Source organism: Mirounga angustirostris, unplaced genomic scaffold (assembly GCF_029215605.1).
Source record: "Mirounga angustirostris isolate CCGP_5_RB_7025 unplaced genomic scaffold, mMirAng1.0.hap1 SCAF_16, whole genome shotgun sequence".
NCBI classification, from domain to species: Eukaryota; Metazoa; Chordata; class Mammalia; order Carnivora; family Phocidae; genus Mirounga; species Mirounga angustirostris.
In genome coordinates, this window is record NW_026991724.1 from 34,905,535 (window position 1) to 34,925,196 (window position 19,662).

Below are 19,662 nucleotides of genomic sequence, written 5' to 3' on the forward strand. Positions count from 1 at the left end.
GACCTCATGGTCTTTGCAAGGGTAAGTCAACCTAGGGGAGGGGGAGGCAGATGAGATCACCATGGCTACAGGGTGCTCTAACCAGCATTTCTAGGATCTTCTATCAGTGGCCAGAAGGGCCAGCTTGAAGAGGGGGAAGTTTCTTAAAGACCCAGGAAAACCATTCCTTCCCATTGCTGTAGTTTTGCCCCCAGCTTGTATCTCTTTGCTGGAGACTGGAGTTCTCAGAATAAGTTCCAAGCATCTGAATTTTGGGTTCCCTCTGAGTGGGCTCGGTCACCTCCAGGAAGCATCCAGTGTGGTGCCGACAAGTTACTCTCCTGGCCAGGCATCAGAGTGGAAGAGAAGGTTGGATTTCTTCTGGACCCCCATGAGGTCAGTGGGAAGGGGCTCTTGCCCAGCCAGGGTGCTAAATGTTGTAACCACAGCTCTGCACCGTGAGGGTCCAAGCCCTGGAGACCCCCTGCAGTGGGGAGGGCTGTTCTCCTGAGGGGTCCTGGGGATCTGGACGGAGACTTCTGGCCCCTGACAACTGTGGGTCATAGTTGTCTTTGCAGGAATCTTCACTGGGGGAATCGTCTCCTCAGCCCTGGTCCAGTCTTTGAACCTTGATGACTAGAAGCATGACCTCAGGCAAGAACTATCTTTTCCCCAGGCCTAAGTCTCTTCAGAGTCTACCTTTCACCAAGGTCATTTTCTCTTTCTTTGAGTGTTTAAAAATGCAAGCAGCCACCAGATGGCACTGGAGTTTCAGTCCAGCTGTCCGTTGTTGGGGAGGAGGGGGCTCCGAGCCCCTGAACTGAAGCCCCAGGACTTTTCCAGAATAGTGTTCCACTGCTTTTACTCTCCGGCCCACAGCCAATCCGGATGCTTCCAGTTCTTGGGCTGGGCGATTGCTCTTCTTTTCCATGAGGAAACAAATGAAATGAGGCCTGCGGTCACTACTGAAAACCAGCCCAGGGTCAGATTTTGAGAGTTTGCAGAACAAAGCTGCTCAAATCACGCCAGATCTCACTGGCATGAACTGGGGGGCTCACTAGCCAGAGGGCCTTCACCAGGAACTTCTGGGGCTAGAATGTGGGCCCCCAGAGAGGAAGAAAAGGCTGTGAGGCTGCCACATACCCCACACTGGTGCCTCAGTTTCCCTATCTGGAGAATGGGCTGATAACAAAGCTGCCACTTCCTTTACTGGCTTGTGGGAGATTGAGACATAAGAGCCAAACTTTGAAGATGAGGCTTTGAAAAGCTAGAAGATGCTATATAAAGGAGAGAGGCTATTTTCAGGAAAAAGGTTCTCAGAAAGTGTCTCAACTGGACATTAAAAGCTAGGCTGTTGCTGCTTAGCTATCTGGGAAAGTGGACAAGGAGCTGAGTCATTAGTCCAAGGGAGGCAGAAAGGCTGGAGCTGCCCAAGCTGTCAGAACTGTTGTCATCTGGTCTTTTGGGCACCACCCTCATTCCCCCAACACCCCATCGGGAGTGCAGTGACCAAATGTAGCTGCTTCTCTCAAGCTTTGAATCAGTGGACCCCGAATTTAGGGGAAGACCTCTGGCCTGTATTGCAAAGGCTTCGTTAGGCTGACCCATCTTAAATCTCACAGCATTTTGCTCCTCTAGGAGGGGCTTCCTGCTCTTAGATGGGTTGATCCTATGGAGAGAAATCTATCCCGTTTCAAATAAGAGGAAAGCCCTATTAGCAGAACTCTTTGATCTCAGGAGTGATATGTAAATGAAGGGAACTCAAATTAGAAAAACAGAAGTGCTTTGGGCAAAATGTGGCTATATTTTTATCATACAGATAAAGCTGGTGTAAACTCCTCAGGCCTGGTGTGGTGGGGGGTGGTCAGGGGAGGAGTAGGGCCTGGTGGCCGGAGACTGCTCCATGTTCTGCTTCTCCTGGGCTAGATGAGGATGATGAGGTGGGCTTGTAACGTTATACCAAAGGAAGGTCATTGCTGAGGTCTCCACCAGATCTTGTCTTGCAGTAACTTGTCAGTTTCATATTCCAAATCCCAACTGCCGCCTGATCAGATTTCTTAGCAGGGCAGCTCATTTTGGGAACAGTGTTTCAAGTGACAACCAGAAGCCCCCTTTGTACTCAAGACACCAGTAGGCACTAGATCAGTGCTTCTCACCTGGTGGCCATTTTGCCCTTTAGAGGGCTTTTGTCAATAGCTGGAGACATTTTTGCTTATCACAACTGGGGTCAGGGGGTGCTACTGGCATCTAGGGGGTAGAGGGAAGGAGGAGGCTGCTAAATATCCTACAATGCACAAGACAGCCCCTGTCCCCGCCCCAACAGCAAAGAATGGTCTGGCCCTCAGTGCCAACAGTGCCAAGGTTGAGAACCTCTGTACTAGAGGAGATTGGGGTGCCACTGGGAGGAAGTTTGGCATGGCACTCTTCTCTTACTAGGCAGAGGTTCGCTGTAGATCATTTTAATATCTTTGCAGTTCTTGGAGTCTTGTGATGAAGTCATTTTGTTAGAAGATGGAGAGATTTGTGAAAAGGGAACCCACAAGGAGTTAATGGAGGAGAGAGGGTGCTATGCAAAACTGATTCACAATCTCCGAGGGTTGCAATTCAAGGTAACTCTTTACACCTGGGTGTAAGAGATGGGGTCCTTCCCTCTCAATCTCTAGCCTGGAAGAAGTCCTGTCCTGTAGCTTTCAGAAGGACTGTCATTTTGTCTCCAGGATCCTGAACACATTTACAATGCAGCAATGGTGGAAGCCCTTAAGGAGAGCCCCGCTGAGAGAGATGAAGATGCTGGTACAATCGAGTTCGAACCACTCCTCTCTTATTGCCCATGGCTCATGAGCGGACACAGATCTCTCTTTATTTCTCACCCTAGCTCTGGCTCCAGGAGATGGGAAAGATGAAGGAAAAGAACCTGAAACGGACTCAGAATTTATAGACATAACAGGTATTTGCTATTCGTTCCCTCAGTTATATAGTCTTAAATATTTGTTGAGCATTCTGGATAGAGAAATGTAGGCACATTGTAAGTCCTTTGGAGGCAGCTAGAATTAATACAGCTTACTGTCATGTGAGCCTTGGGGTTCAACTGCCTGAGTCCAAACTCTGGCTGAACTACTTACTAGTTTTATGTGTTGGCACAAGATACTTGTCCACTCTGAACCTTAGTTTCTTAATCCATAAAATGGGGAGATAATAACCAACCTCATAAATTCTTGCAAAGATTACATGAGAAACTGCACATAAAATGATTAGTCCAGTGTCTGATGTATAGTAACTCTCAACAGTTGTTATTATTGTTATTAGTTAGAGAGGTCAAAGCAGTGCACAAAGATTGGTTAGAGGCAAAAGCACACACAAGAGAGATGTGTCACACTCTTTATGGGGAGCATTGAGAAAGGAATGTGCAGCACTGAAGAGACTGGGTGGGAGGACTAACCATTCTGCTATGTGCTGGGCACCACACTTGTCTGCATAGACAAAAATATGAGATCTCAGGATCTCGTGGTCAGGTGGGCAACACACTCAAGGGCCCTTGACAATCCTGGGAAACTGGGATAAGGGTAATGGGAAATTGGAGTGGGCATTAACAAGTCAGGGAGGGCCTCACAGAGGTGGCAACCTTGGGACTAGTCCTTCGAGGATATGTAGACATTTTCTGGGGGCACTGTGGTGAGAAGGTGGGGAAGGGGGAGGATTTTGAGGCTGAGGGCAGGAAGGAATTCCAGGAAGGCAGAGAGAAGAGATGTGGGAGATAAGATAAGCCTGGTGTGGGTCAGCCTCGTCAAGCTCCCTCTTCTCCTCCCCACACACTGTTCCCTTCCACCCCGATATCTGTTCAACACTTGTTGAGCACCTACTCTATGCCCTTCCCCGGGGCTGGGTACGGAGAGGGCGGGGATCCAGATCCACTGTCTCTTTCCTCAAAGTGCCATTGGTGGCTTTCCAAGTTAGAGCTCTATTCCTCAATAATGTGTAGCTGAAAAAAAAAAAACAACAAACCTCAGTGTATTTCATCAAATTTAAGATAGCATCCATTTTAAGATCACCATCGTTTTATGTACCACTTAGAAAGAAAAATCTCTGCCAATTAGATGATATGGCATACTACCGAATGGAAGGCACATCCTGATTTCAGAGATGTTAAAATGTGAGAAAAAAAAAAATGTGAGTCTTTGAATCGATGAAATTTGGCACCATTAATGGTGCTTGTGACAAATGCATGCACATTTGGAAAGACAACATATTTTTATCGCTCTGGAGGCGGCCAAGGCTGAAGTGAGGTACCCACCATCTCTTCCATGCCTTCCCAGGAAAGCTCCAGGCTGCCTAGGATGTGAGGTCTTGTGGAGAAAGTAAACCCTGCTCCTCTTTTTCTCCTCACCCCACTTCTCTGGAGGGGATACTGAGCGTGTGAAATCACCTGCTCTGAAAGCTATAGGAAGGGAGCCAGTTAAAGGCGGCTGTGCCCACCACGCCTGGCATCAGGGCATTTTCTAGAGCATCATCAGCGCTCCTGGCTGGGCTGGTGGGCTACAGTGGGATTTGACTAGTTCCCTTTGTGCTCCACGATGCCTTTCATTAGGCTCAGGCGACCCACTGAGGCATCTCCCTCATCTTGCAGGCCCAGAGAGAGACACAATGAGAGGAAGTCAGGCTGAGCACTTTCAAAGAAGCACGAAGGTTCCCAGGCAGAGGGTATAATCGTAGCTCTATTCATGGCACCTTTGAGGTGTGACGGTTATTCCTCTTGGAGCAAGGTGCAGAGAGCCCACGCACGCGCAGGGGGACCCCTGGGTCTAGCTCTATTTATCTCTGTTTATAATAGCCATGTACGGTTTAGGATTCTGCTTTGGAGCTGACATTTTCATGCTTGTCTGTGAAGGAGAGGAAGGAGACAAGTACTCAGTTCTGACTGTTGGGAGCTGCTTGATCCAGCATCCCTGAACCTCTGGATGTGCTTTCCATGAGAACTTGACAGTCATTTTCCCTTCCCTTTGGAATGTGGAGAGGACTTGGGACAGCCCCATGGAGGGGATCGGGAGTCCAGGCAGCGGCTGACTGAGGAGGATGCCCTGGGTTTATTCTGCAAGGCATGAGCTCTGAGAAGACAGGAGCCACCTCCTTCTTGTTCACCCTTCAGTAGTTGCTGTGGGTGCCTTTAGCACTTCAGTGCCTGAAGCCGGACTCCCAGCTGTATTCTCTTGCCTGGGGGCTCTCTCTGCAAGCTGCCAGCCTCAGGTTAAGCTAGAAGGGCTGGGGAATTAAGCCCCACAGGGAGAAGCCCTCACCCAGGGTCCAGTGGGATTTGTAGAAATATCCTCTATCCGTCTGGTCAGGTGAAAACCTGTGACGTGGGTGTTCCACACTGGCTCCGACACTTCTCTACATAGGATTAAGCTCCAGTTGCCCACAGGGCTCGCTGGCTTGATGAGATGCCTTCTATTGTTCCCTTTCCTATGCCCTACAGCTCCTGAATAAACTGCGTGCATTCATACCCCCCTCTTAGGAACTACTTCTGGAGAATTAGACCCAAACAACCCCTGTATTCCAGGGCTGAGCACATAGTAGTTGCTTCATAAATATTTCTGGAAATACTGAAAGCCCCCTGCCTTACAGGGCTGTGATAAGGATCAAATCAAATAACATGAGCAAAAATGTGTTGGGAATTTCAAAGTGTAGGACAATGGAAGGAAGGGTGGAAACTGCCCCCATTGGGGGTGTGGAGATGCAAGAGGGGTGTGTCTGACCCACTGGGCTCCCTCCCGCCTGCCGCCAGCAAGCGCCACAGGACTTGTGTCTGTCTCCATAGTTCCTCTGCACCAGCTCGTCCAGACTGAATCCCCTCAGGAAGGAACCGTGACCTGGAAAACGTATCACACGTACATTAAGGCTTCTGGAGGTTCGATATAAAACAACGGGTTTCTTGATTTAATTTGCATTAGAAAATCCTTTCTCAAACTGTTGGGTTCACGTTTTATGATTTTCTTAACAATTACTCCTTTTATGTTAGAGCTATTTATCCATGCTTTTATTTTTTTTTCCATCTGAAGTCTGATAATACAGCCTTTTAAATGGAATCACCCTTTATCTCCATTAAAGCGGCCAGACTCTATTGAAACTGAGTGAGCAGCAGCTTGAACCAGCCGTGGTTCTTCCGCACCTCGCTGCCTTTTCACTGAGCACTGCAGCAGTCTGCTCATGGCCTGCCTTAGTGCAAGGTCCCCATCTCGATATGCAAAAATACCTTCCAGTTTTATTCCCTGTCTCTGCCCAGCAAGACTGAGCTTTTGTTTGTTTTTGAAGAACACTGAGTTGCTTCTATTAAGGTGCATGTTGGTGGTTTTTTTCAATATATTGGCAATTTGGACCCATTTTCCAACCAGGTGGAACACATGTCCCCTTCAGGGTTCAGGGTCACAACCCCCAGACTGTGAGAGTAGCCTGAAAGGCAGTTCCCAGGGGTGGGGGCCCTCTTCCTGCAGGCTTTGAATTTTCTATCAGGGCTGGGCCCACTGTAGCCCCCTCCTCTGTAACCCCCTGGACCCCTCCTCTCCTCTTGTAGGGTACCTCCTCTCTCTGTTCGCTGTGTCCCTCTTCCTCCTGATGATCGGCAGCTCTGCCTTCAGCAATTGGTGGCTGGGTCTCTGGCTAGACAAGGGCTCACAGGTGAGTTTCCCTTGGGCATTGGAAAATGATGAGTCAGTTGCTGACGCAGAGCATGAATGCACCCAACACCACGCAATGAACCTCCCACTGCCTCTTTCCATGAAGTTGAGATCAGTTCCCTGCACAGTTCGATTCCTGAAATTCCCTTTGGTTTTGCAAGACAGGCAGGGCATCTGGATTTTTATGTGCCACCTTCAGATTTTAAAGGACTGACGAAAAAGACTGTGATTGTGCCAGGCAAATGCAGCATGTCTGTGGAGTCATGCCTGTGTAGGATAGAGTCAGTCCTGAAGCCTCCATTGTGAGGCACCTCTGAGGATGGCCGTGGAGGGGCCGGGGAAACCTAGCATGGGCTTTAATCTTCCTGCCTCTGAACAGAAGCTGACATCTTATTGTTGACACTGTCAGGCGTCAGAGGGTTTCATCTCTCTCTGCCCTCCAAAGTCCCTCTACAGGAACTGGACATGCAAAAGCCAGACTCAGCTCCTGGTTGTGCTGCAGAGCTACCCTGTATCTTTCTGAGACACCGGGTATCTGCCACCCAAGGGTCTCCTCTAGACCAGGGTCCCTCCTGGAAAGGACTGATAATTCTGCTCTTGCTGGAGCTTGATAAAAACTCTCCCAGCTTTTGGCCAATGGTTTCTAAGCTTTCCTGGAGCCCCTGGGAATGGTGTGGGCCCATCTGCAAGATGACATTTTGGTATAGTTCTGTTGCTATGACAACAAAAGTGGGAAGGCACTGGGGAGATGTGGGCCGGGGAGAGGTCACCCTAGCTCTCCTGGAAGTTGGCACAGCTTCCTGAGGGCTTTCCCAAGGGGAGAAGCCAGCGGGTGCTCTGCACTGTGTAGGAAGAGCACCATTTCTAGAATATTCTCCCAGATCCTCCCTGGCTCATTGAGAGCTCTGGGACCTCCCCCTAGGTGTGGTGCTTCCCCAGTGGGCGGGTGCCATTGGCTAATTAAGCAGCAGCAGTAATGGCAGACCCAGGCATTTGCCCGCCCCCAGACACTGGGCACAGCTTGACGCACAGTGAAGCCTCAAGCTGGGCCTTTCATCAATTAGCTCCCCAGGGATGCTTTTGCTTTTATGGATATTCACCCATCAGCCGTCACCTCTGGTTTACATTTCCACTATTGCTGTAATCAGCAAAATGGCATTTAAAAGAAAGATGCTTGTTTGCTCCCCAGAGGCAGTCTTGACTTTCAGCACATGGCTCAGAGAAAAATGAAGCTGCCAATTTCTCAGGAGGAGGAGATGGCCTCTCCCCAGAAGGGCTAGCAGAAATGTGTGTTCTCCCCCCAGCAGGATGGAGCCGCATGTGGTCTTCTTGAATCTTCCCAGAGCCCTGAGGTTCACCAGGCTCCCTCCGCCCCTACCAGGGACTTCAGGGCAGTGGACCAGTTCCCCCCAAGGTGCTCCTTGAGAAAAGGAAAGGGAGGAGACTGTGGGGTTGGCTTGATATCCTGTCCTGTATGGGCTGCCTGAGGGCTCTTCAGCCAGCCTCACGGAATCCAGATTTCCTGTGCTTCTGTAATCTTCCTGGCCCAACATCACCTCTCATCTCTGATGCATAGTTCGCTTCTGGGACAGAAGTTATCTGGCTGCCCTGTGCCTGCCTGGTTTGTCTGCTTTGCTTGCCCACTGACTGTGCCGAGCCTCGAGCCTTGTAAGTCAGGTGCCTTGGCGGCAGGGAGCCCAGCCGGAGGACCCAGGCAAAGCGCAGAGGTCCTCAAAGGGAAGTGACCTGATTTTACTACCTGGTTCATTCTTCGCAATCATGTACCTCCTTTGTTTCTTCTCTCCGGAAAGATCCTCTGGCCAGTTCCCACTTTCCTGACAATTTACCAATTCTTGGTGCTTCTCTTGTTTTTCTCCGAAGATGACCTGTGGGCCCCAGGGCAACGAGAGTGCGTGTGAGATGGGCGCAGTGCTGGCAGACACAGGGCAGCACGTGTACCAATGGGTGTACGCAGGGAGCATGGTGTCTGTGCTGACCTTTAGTGTCATTAAAGGTTTCACCTTCACCAAGACCACACTGATGGCGTCCTCTTCATTACACGACCGCGTGTTTGACAAGGTACCGCTCCCAGGGTCTGCACGCAATTCCAGTCGTTGAGTCAATAGCATTTACTGAGCACCTATGACACATCAGGCACTGTGCTGGGCTCTGGGCACAGACACATGCTCAAGGGGCTTACAGTATCTACTGTTGACTGTGAAGGCAAACTCCGGGGACTGTGGGGATGTGTCAGGGGCCCTCAGGCTAGACTGGGGGTGGAGGTGAAGGCGGTCAGGAAGGTTTCCCTGAGGACACTGCACTGCACTGGAACAGACATGTGCCGGCCAGCAGGCCATCTCCAGCTCCAAAGAGCCCTGAGTCCACAGACGGCCTCCAGAAGTGCTTCTGGCCACCTCCTCATTCCACTGCTGCAGTAGGCAGAATTGATTTATTTTATTGATTTATTTTATTGCCAGGGCCCTGGCCGGAGCCCACAGGTGTGGCTCACACTAGGCAGAGAGACACAGGGGAACTTAGCTTTTTATTGCCCCTGGGCACAAAATACCCTCTTCCTCCCAAGGCACCCCGGGCTGCATCCCAGGTTTGGAGGGAGGCCTGACCTGTGGGAGCTCTCCCTGGGGCTCCACACACAGGCTGAATCTTTCCCACACTCTCATTCACGGGGGGCATAAGAATGGGGTGCACCCTCACTTTCCCAAGATGGCCTGGGACACGGTGTTAGGCCCTGGAAAAATGCTCAAGCTGCTCGAAGTATCCCAGCCCCAGCAGAGTGGTCGGTGTTTCCTAAACACACACCTCATTTTGGACTCTGATTTTATCCACAGATCCTAAAGAGCCCAATGAGCTTCTTTGACACGACTCCCACTGGCAGGCTAATGAACCGTTTTTCCAAGGATATGGACGAGCTGGATGTGAGGCTGCCATTTCACGCAGAGAACTGTCTGCAGCAATTTTTTATGGTGCTGTTTATTCTTGTGATATTGGCTGCTGTGTTTCCTGCTGTCCTTTTAGTCCTGGCCGGCCTTGCTGTTGGCTTCTTCATTCTTTTACGGTAGGTCGATGCACTATTTAAAAAGGAGCACATGAAACCTTTATGTATTTGGTTAACTCTGCTCAATGACGGGGTAGTATCAGGTGATGCAGAATCCTTGCTGTCTTCTCTGACTGTGGGAGCATATTGATTTTTAGTCTCGATGAAATGCCAGGTGCTATGCTCAGTGCTTTGCATACATCTGGCATTTTAGCCTCAGAGTAACCCTGAGAGGTGGGCGTGATTGGGAAGGTTAAGTCAGTGGTCCTAGGCCAAGAAACTAGTAACCATGGTTGCTGTCTGTCTGCTGTTGTGTCCTCAGTCACGGAGCTCTCTCTGCCATCCTGTTGCTGGAGAAGAGAGAGAAGACCAGTCCTTAGTCACTCTGAGCTTTGGGAACTAGCCCCCACCCTAACTGCTGATATGGTTAGAGAAAAGCTTCAGGCAGCTAGGCACTGGGGAGTCCTGCTGAGGCTGTGCCCCATTGCTACTTCCTCACCCACCTTGGAGGGAAGCAGGAGGGTGGATTGACCCCAGCCCTCAAGGAACCCAGTTCTTCCCTGTTGCTGGGGTGAGCTGGAGCTCTCAGCGGGCAGCATGGTCGGTATTGTGTAAGGCCAGATGGTTGGAAATCAGAGAAATTTGCACCAGACCCCCAGCCCTACTGCAAAACTAGCTGGAGGACCTTGGGGCAAGCCTGTTTCCTCATCCCTAAAGGTAATCGTTAAAACGTACACCTGGCACATGAACCAGGGGGTTATTGTGAGGATCAAATGAGACTATAGGACTCTAAGTGGCTTATAAATTAAAAATGGAATACAGTTGACCCTTGAACAACACGAGTTTGAACTGCTCATGTCCACTGATATGTGGACTCTTTTTTTGATAAATACAGTACCATACTATAAATGGTTTTTCTCTTCCTTTTGATTTTTTTAATGACTTTCTTTTCTCTAGCTTACTTTATTGTAAGAATATAGTATTTAATACATATAACAAAATATGTGTTAGTTGACGTTTATGTTATTGATAAGGCTTCCAGTCAACAGTAGGCTACTAGTAGTTAAGTTTTTAGGGAGTCAAAAGTTATATGCAGATTTCCAACTGCATGGGGGATTGGCGCCCCTATCCTTGCACTGTTCAAGGGTCAGCTGTACAATGTTATAGAAACAGTTTTCATAAAACTCAACAATATGTTTATTATGCTCCTAGATGTGCCGAATTTTGGGCTGGACACTGAGGGTCTCAAAGAGGGTCCCCCAAATTGTAAAGGATTCAGCCCCAAATCCTGGACCTGCCTCCACCTGTAAGCAAGTTTGTTTTCATCCAGGGACACCACACTCAGAACAGTTTTAGAAATATCACTTTGGCCCCAGTGTGGAGGATGGATGGAGCTACAGAAAGATCAAGACCAGGGCTATGGGATGAGAGAGTCTTGAAATGTAGAGTCTGAATGAGAGATGAGACAGGCGGAAGCAGTAGGGGACAGAAAAGAGGGGTGGATTTAGGAGCCATTTCTGAGATGGTCTTTGGGGTTGGGGGATAGGAGAGGCCAAGGATGGGTCCAAGATAGGGAGTGACGTGAAGAGAGATACAGGTGATATGGGAAGAGAAGCGGTTTGGGTAATCAAGTCTGTGGGCTTACATTTGGATGTTTGTAGTTTGTGGGTCAAGTCCACAGATGGTGCCAACAGACAGTGGGAAGGGAGGGTCTAGGGATGCACTGGGGCTGGAGAGGTGGACTCTGTATCCTTGGCTTCTGTGTAGGAGCTGGTGTGACCGTGAGAACTAGCACCAGTGCCCTGGACTCTCTCTTTGGTCTCCCACTATCTCCCTGGTGACTCCAAGAAAGGTCACATGGCCTCACTGTCCAGCCTCAAGGGTTTATTGTGATGACCCAATAAAATACTTTCTCCAAGTTCTTTGCAAAGATAAAGATGTCTTGGATACCACTTCTTAAAATGGACTCCTTGGCTTGGTGCTTGTTTTTGTAATCCCTGTGTTTGACCGACCATTGTTTCCATCTGTTCTCCAGTTTATACTGTTGATTTATTTAGCAAAAGTTTTTCTCTGCTCTGCACCCCTCCTTCTTGCTACAAAGACAGGCCAGACCATGGCTGGCTATGACTGAATCACCTAAATATTTCCAGCTAACTCACTTGAGCTCTGAGCTAATGAGGTTTTCCTTCCTCTCCCCCAGGTAGTTTTAGCTGAGAGTCTGGAGGGCAGATTTGATTCGCTGTCATAGGCCAGCCTGCCAATGTGCATGCCTGAGGGCAGTAGTCTGGTGCTCAGCAGGGTCCTGGAGCTTCAACACCCAGGGGAGTTGCATCCTATGGAGGAGTTTGGTTCTAAAGTCAGCTCCTGAGGCTATGATTCAAATTACCTTTGAAAATGCCTTTAGAAGACCACGCATTGGCAGTTGAGGACCAGATTTTCCTCTAGAATTGGAAAAGATCACTTTTTCTTTGGTTGGGTCCCAAAAAGTGGTTAGCTTGTATTAGGAGCTGCATTGTATGAAAATTTCTGGTCTTCAAAGATTGGAATCACATCTCCTGCAGCGAGACACTCATGCTACAAGAAGCACTCAAAACTGAGACCACAGCAAGGAATAGCTCACATTTCTGAGACTCCCTTCCTTCCTTCCTTCCTCCCTTCCTCCCGTCATCCCTTCCTCCCTTCTTCCCTTCCTCCCTTCCTCCCTCCCTCCCTCCCTTCCTTCCTCCCTTCCTCCCTGCCTCCCTTCCTTCTTTCCTTCCTTCCTTCCTCCCTCCCTCCCTCCCTCCCTCCCTCCCTTCCTTCCTTCCTTCCTTCCTTCCTTTGTAGTTTCAGGTTTAAATTCCAGTTAGTTAACATATAATGTAATAATAGTTTCAGGAGTAGAATTTAGTGATTCATCACTTCCATACAACAGCCAGTGCTCATCACAAGTGCCCTCCTTATTGCCCATCACCCATTCAACTCATTCCCCTACCTATGTCCCTCCATCAACCCACAGTTTGTTCTCTATAGTTAAGTCTGTTTTATGGTTTGCCTCTCTCTCTTTTATTTTCCCCCATGTTCATCTGTTTTGTTTATTAAATTCCACATATAAGTGGAATCATACGGTATTTGTTTTTCTCTGACTGACTTCACTTAGCATAATACAATCTAGCTCCAACCATGTCAGTGCAAATGGCAAGATTTCATTCTTTCTTGATGGCTGAGTAATATTCCAGTGTGTGTGTGTGTGTGTGTGTGCACGCGCATGCGCGTGTGTGTATACCACATCTTCTTTATCCATTCATCAGTCGATGGACATTTGGGCTCTTTCCATAATTTGGCTATTGTTGATAATGCTGCTATAAACATCACAGTGCAAGCATCCATTTGAATCAGTATTTTTGTATCTTTTGGGTAAATACCTAGTAGTGCAATTGCTGGGTAGTTCTATTTTGAACTTTTTGAGGTACCTCCATACTGTTTTCCAGAATGGCTGCACCAGTTTGCATTCCCACCAACAGTGTAAGAGAGTTCACCTTTCTCTGCATCCTTGCCAACATCTGTTGTTTCCTGTGTTGTTAATTTTAGCCATTCTGACAGGTGTGAGGTGATATCTCACTGTAGTTTTGATTTGTATTTCCCTGATGATGAGTGATGTTGAGCACCTTTTCATGTGTCTGTTAGCCATCTGGATGTCTTCTTTGGAAAAATGTTTATTCGTGTCGGAGACACATTTCTGAGACCCCATCTGTCCCACAACCAGGATGGCCTGTCCTAGAGGAGAGTGGTGGGCCAACCCCTTCTCCCTAGTTATATGGCATCCATCTGACTTAAACTTTGTCTTGAGTGCATAGTCGGACCTGTGTGTGCTAAGAGCAAGCCCTCCAAGACCCCATTTTGTGGCCCTCTTGATTTACCCACAGCATTTTCCATAGAGGAGTCCAGGAACTCAAGAAGGTGGAGAACATCAGCCGGTCTCCTTGGTTCTCCCACATCACTTCATCCATGCAGGGCCTGGGCATCATCCACGCCTATGACAAGAAGGAGGACTGCATTAGCAAGTGAGTCCAGTGCCGGGCCCCTGCTCCAGGGCTCCCCACTTCACCCCTGACCCTGAATGGGAGGTAACAGGAATAGATGGCTTCTCTGGCTCTGAGAAAGGAAGTCTGGGATGCTGGGGACTCAGTTTGTGAATTGCTGGCAGAATCAAGAAGGAGCAGTCTAAGGCACTAGAACTTTCTCCTTAGTATCTGGGGCCCCAAAAGTGGTGAGCTCATTCAGTGACAACCTCAGCATGTGAATTTATGTGTTTTATTTTTTGCACTAGAAGCAAAATGTGTCCAATTCAGGAAAGTAGGAGAAAGCAGGAAAAAGAAGGAAAAAAATCACTCATAGGTCCCCAACCCAAATCCCATTAGTATATTCATATATTTCCTTCCAGTCTTTCATTTTTTCGATTTCTTAAGTACTCATAATCATGTTTGTCTCATTTTATTTTTAAATGTCATTTTTTAAATGTTATAACATATTTCTCATAAAAATAAATTTTAAAGGCCATATTATATTTTACTTGATGGATACAGCACTTTCCTTCTTTTTAAAATGTGGGGACTAGATGAGTAAATTTCTCTGGAGTCTTCCAGCTCCAAACTTCTAAAATACAGTATAAATTGTATCAACCATGTAGGCTCACTGTGGTAGCAAAGACCTCCAAATTTTAGGGGCTTAACACAGTATGTGTTTATTCTTCCTAGAGTCACATTTTAATGAGAGTCCATAGGGCAGGGGAAAGAGGTGTTGTTCTACCTGGGGCTTTTCCATCCTGAAGGCCTTGGGGGTCTTCTCCAGGATCCTCTGTGTCTAACTGAAAGATAAGGTGAGGAATGGATGCAGAACCTCATGGGAAATTTTTATGGGTTAACTCCAATGAAGATACTCATCATTTCTGCACACTCATTGACCAGACTTCATTCACATGGGCTCACCAAACTGCAAGGGAGGCTGGGAAATGGAGTCCAGCTGTGCCCATAGGAGGAAAAGAAAATGGAGTTTGGTGAATCCATAGCAGTATCTGCCACATTGGGTGTTCCATTTTGTTCTGTTTGTTTGTTTGTTTCCCTATATTTTCCCACCTTAAAAACCTAAAGCTTGGGGCACCTGCCTTCAGCTCAGGTCATGATCTCAGTGTCCTTGGATTGAGCCCCACATCGGGCTGTCTACTTAGTGGGGAGCCTGCTTTTCTCTCTCCCTCTGCCTGCTGCTCTGCCTGCTTGTGTGCTCTCTCTCTGTGTCAAATAAATAAATAAAATCTTAAAAAAAAAAAAAAAACCTAACACACACTCCAAGTTTGGGTCTAATTTTCTCTCTCTCTCTCTCTTCCCATACTTCGCTACCTAGGATTTCAGTGTAGACTCGGCATGCCAGCTTGCCTTTAGTTCAATCAGTGGCTGTGCTGTTCCTAGTTTAACCTGCATGTCATCTGTCAAGAGTCCTGCATCACACATGGACCTTCCCATGTCCTGGTCATGAGGAAAGGCTCCTGTCCATGGAGTCATTCATTGACTTACTCAGGACAAACAAAACAGATACAAGCTTTGTCTTCCTGCAGATTCTCATCCAAGGTTTTCAGGGAAATTCTATGGGACAGCTGAGTCCTACATGACTGATGGGGTCCTTCATCCCCTTCTTTTAATACTTTCTTTCCTGCCGTGGACTTTCCAGAGGGCTTGGGCTTCTGACATGTATTGCTTTTGTCACCAGACAAAAATGCCACAGGATTGAACAGAGCCTTGAGGTCAAATTCCAATCTGTTTCTTTTGTTCCTGTGCAGTCTAACCAACCACACAGATAGGACCACACATGACTTCTAAGTCACTTAAACCGTCAGCTGCATTTGTAGGCTTTATAAGCTAAAGGATAGAAACACCATGGTGTTTGGAAGAATATTTTAACTAAGCTCTGGGGAAAATAAGTTAGGGTGGAAACAGAAGGGGGAGGGTGTTACAGGCCTCAGCACGGCTGGTCAGAGGTGCTTCCAGACAGTCTTTTGAGGAGTTCTGGAACAAGATGGAACAGCAATGCCTGAGGATGATTGTGATTGTACCAGTGGAGGAATCTTAACTCTTTAGGGGTTTAAACATTGAAAGGTTTTCGTTTTTTCGCAATAATTTCTACCAGTTGTTCTGATGAAGCCCCTTTCCCAATAGATCAGGGGAACCTTCAGTGGCAGTTGAACCTGATGTCTCTTGTGGTTAATGGTTCAGCTCAGTTAAAATTTCCATCTTGAATGTACAGTTGACCCTCGAACCATGCAGGTTTGGGAGCATCAACCCCCCACACAGTTGCAAATTTGCATCTAACTTTTGACTCCCCCAAACTTAACTACTAATAACCTACTATTGACTGGAAGCCTTCCTGATGACATAAACAGTCAATTAACAACATATTTCATAGGTTGTATGTATTACATACTGTAATCTTAAAATAAAGTAAGCTAAAGAAAGTGTTATTAAGAAAATCATAAGGAAGAGAAAATACATTTACAGTACCACATTGTATTTATTGAAAAAAATCCATGCACAGGTAGACCCATGCAGTTCAAACCTGTGTTGTTCAAGGGTCCACTGTATTCCCTCCCTAACATACCCAGAGGCTTGGAGTAGTAACACAGTGCTTTGTGTATGAGCTGTGCAGGATGGGGGGCAGGTGTGCCGCTGGGAAACCCCTGATCTATTCTTTTAAACATCCTCCCCCTTTTCTCTGAGCCTGGTTCCCTGAAGCTGGTGCAGGGGAATGGAGTGGGGGAGGACACATCCTCGGGCCATTCTTTCCTTCCTGCTGCTCATTTCTGCTAGTCCAGCAAATTGTGGTGATGCGGTGTGGCAAGGTGGGGGCTCCAACAGGACCAAATCCCTAGCAGCTCTGCTGGGCATTGCTGATGGGCAAGACCTGCCTGGGTCTTCCAGAGAGCTCTTCCTGGGCAGTCTCACACTGCATTCCTTTGATGCAGGGCCTCTTTGCCTCATGCGGAAGAATACTGCATTAAGACTGCAGCACCAAAAGTCACTTCTTTGCACCCCCAAACTGTAGCAACAGCAGGAATGGGCAGGATCTGTCTTCCACACATCTGGGGAATGAGCAACTCTAGGGGCGGGTCTTGCCCTCAACCTTGGTGTTGTCATCGCTCTGTCCCTCTACCCTGTGCCCTTCTCCTCTTTGGCTCAGTGAATACACAGCAAGGGTACAAGATGTCGGCTTTTTCTTCTAAAGGAGACCCCCAGCTTTATAAGCAATTGCCGTGAATCTTCTTTCTCTGATTTGAGGAGGGAAGCAAGCATCCTCCTTTCCCTTATTTTACCGTCCTAAACATTGATTCTCCCTAAAGGCGACCTCCTCCACAAACCAGCCCTCCCCCCTTTTATGGATCAAGGGGGCCAACTATCAATTCCACCAGGCCTTTGTAGGGGGTGGCTAACTCCAAAATAGGGATCTTTTGATTGTAGAGCATGAGATACTGAGCACCTTTTGTTCTCAGCTGTGAGTTCTAGTTGCCAGTTCTGGGAAAGAGGAAGAACCCACTCAGCACAATACTGTCACCTCGGATTATGTGCAAATCAAAGATGCCTATGGCAGCAGATTTTGGAGTATGGATATTTTCCTATCTTTGTAAGGGATTCCTATGTAGAGTGCATTAGCCCTTGATTAAAAATTCCCCTTGCCTTAATTTTCCAGTAGCCCCAACCCTAAGTTTTGGAAGCGCACCTGATCTCCTGTTTTGTCTGATCTTTTAATTTTAGGTTTAAAATGCTAAATGATGAAAACTCCAGCCACCTCCTATACTTTAACTGTGCTCTCAGGTGGTTTGCTCTAAGAATGGACGTCCTCATGAACATTGTTACCTTCATTGTGGCCTTGTTGGTGACCCTGAGCTTCTCCTCAATTAGTGCTTCATCCAAAGGCTTGTCTTTGTCTTACATCATCCAGGTAACACCTCATGTAAGGTTAGGCTTGGCCTGGAGGCTCTGGCATAGGGCATATCAAGGAGGATGGATGTAATAGAAGATCCAACTCAAATGGGTTCAAAGAATAAAGAACTTACTGGCTTACATCATTAAAAGGCCTGGCGGTTATGTGGGCTTCAGGAACAGTTGGATCATAGCCCCTGGCTTTGTCCTTATTCTGTGATGACTTCCTTCATGGTTGTACAATGGTGACTGACAGTCTCTGAGGGCTGTAACAGGAAGGAAGGAGAAACAGAGCTTTTCCTACCCTAGCCACTGAGCAAAAGCCCTGAGCTTTACTCTTACTGGATTAATTTGGGCATCCCAGAATTAGTTAGTGCCTGGATAGAGTTGTGATGATTGGCTTAGGCCAATAGAATTGGGATGATTGGCTTAGGAGTCACACCCTATCTGACCCCCAAGTCACACAGCTGTCCCACAATAGAGAGCAGGAAAAGAATGCTGGAGAGACAACCGTGATGTCCATGACAAATAATACTGACTTCTCATTCTGGTTGCTTTGGTGTTTTTTCTTTTGAAAAGTAACAGTAATAGAGAAATAATAGTAATAGAGAATAATAATAATCAGGAAACACATGACATTTTGTGTACTGTTGTAAGTCTTGTATGTAAATTAATTCATTTATTCCCATAACAACCCTATGAGACAGGTACTGCCATAGTCCTCATTTTATAGATGAGAAGACTGAGGCTCAGAAAGACTTGTCCAATATCACACACCTGTTATGTGTGAGAGCTATGTTTTGAACCCACGTCATTTGGGTCTGATACCCATCTGAGTGTGAATCTTGGTGTGCGTGTTGTCTAGGGGATAAAGTGTCCAGCTACCTCTGGTTGGGAGAAAGATGAGGGGAGGGGAATAGATTGGTCTATAGACAGACTACCAATCAAATTGGTCTCTCTGTGGCTCCTTCTCACACCCAGAGCCTGTCTGAGTTCTGCTAGATAGAAGGCTCTGTAAGCCCCTGCAGGACATTCTGCCTCCATTCTGTTAAAAGGCTTTTCTTCCCTTTTCCATCTTCCAGAAATCTGTGACTCTTTCATTCAGATATCTCTTCCCAACCCCCTTGCCCTTAAAGGTCTATTCCTTTTTGAAAATCTCTCTGATATCATTTTAATGGCATTTTGGGAAGGGGAAGGAACAAAAATATATTCTTAGGTCTGTATCTTAAGTGGGAAAAAATGAATTTTTCTTGGGTAGGCACTTTTCCTCATTGATGGATGTTTTTATTTGTTGTTGCCTAGTAAGATAGAAAGCAGATGATATTGAATAGATTCCCGTACTTGGTCCAAGAGAAACAGCTTTCCTCAACTGAGGTTGTGCTTTTTGGGGATATCATCAGCTTTCCATAAGATTATTTTCAAACATTGCTGTGAGGCTAGAGAATTTGAACACACTGAGATCTAGGGGAACACTTCTCTAGCTGGCTTTGTGGCTTTGTTGAGCATTAGCCCTTTTTGGAGAACACAGAATCCAAATGACAGAGTTTCCCTTGAGAACGGATGAGACTCCCTAGATGTGTAAAGTCCCACAGAGCAGAAAGTGAATGTAAAGTGACATCATATAACATCATGGAGGAGAATGAGCACTTACTGGGGCCAGCACTGTGCTGACAGGGGAGTTCTAAACTTGTGGAGGGCTGCCCGGAGCCTTGAGGGGCTGATACCCTTGAATTTAACAAAACATGTATAAGCCCTTCTCAAGGGCAGGGTTCATTCATTCACTGACTAGATAGCCACTGAGCACCTACCATGAGCCAGGAACTCTGGGAGGTGCTGTGGATTCAGCAATGAACAAGCTGGACAGGTCTCTGCCCTTATGGAGCTTATACTCCATGGGATAAAAAGAGGTATAACATGGGATGGAATAAATAAGTGCCCAAGTAAATCAATGAGAAGACTTTGGAAATTGTTTAAGTGTTATGAAGATAATAAAACAGGGAATGTGACTGTCAGTGGG

At 47.2% G+C, this 19,662-nt stretch overlaps 1 protein-coding gene across 4 annotated transcripts in view; it reads left to right on the plus strand.

The window, feature by feature from the left end:
• ABCC12 (ATP binding cassette subfamily C member 12) overlaps positions 1-19,662 on the plus strand; it is a 69,005-nt gene that overhangs the window by 38,800 nt on the left and 10,543 nt on the right. For 2 of the 4 annotated variants that reach the window (XM_064580387.1, XM_064580389.1), the window contains 9 exons: positions 2,454-2,588; positions 2,697-2,772; positions 2,855-2,926; positions 5,792-5,881; positions 6,545-6,648; positions 8,529-8,726; positions 9,494-9,720; positions 13,605-13,742; positions 17,478-17,664. In XM_064580387.1, coding sequence (XP_064436457.1) covers positions 2,454-2,588; positions 2,697-2,772; positions 2,855-2,926; positions 5,792-5,881; positions 6,545-6,648; positions 8,529-8,726; positions 9,494-9,720; positions 13,605-13,742; positions 17,478-17,664 — 1,227 coding nt within the window. Of the gene's footprint in view, positions 1-2,453; positions 2,589-2,696; positions 2,779-2,851; positions 2,927-5,791; positions 5,882-6,544; positions 6,649-8,528; positions 8,727-9,493; positions 9,721-13,604; positions 13,743-17,477; positions 17,665-19,662 lie in introns of those variants that run through there. The other 2 variants (XM_064580388.1, XM_064580390.1) reach the window with 2 other exon arrangements.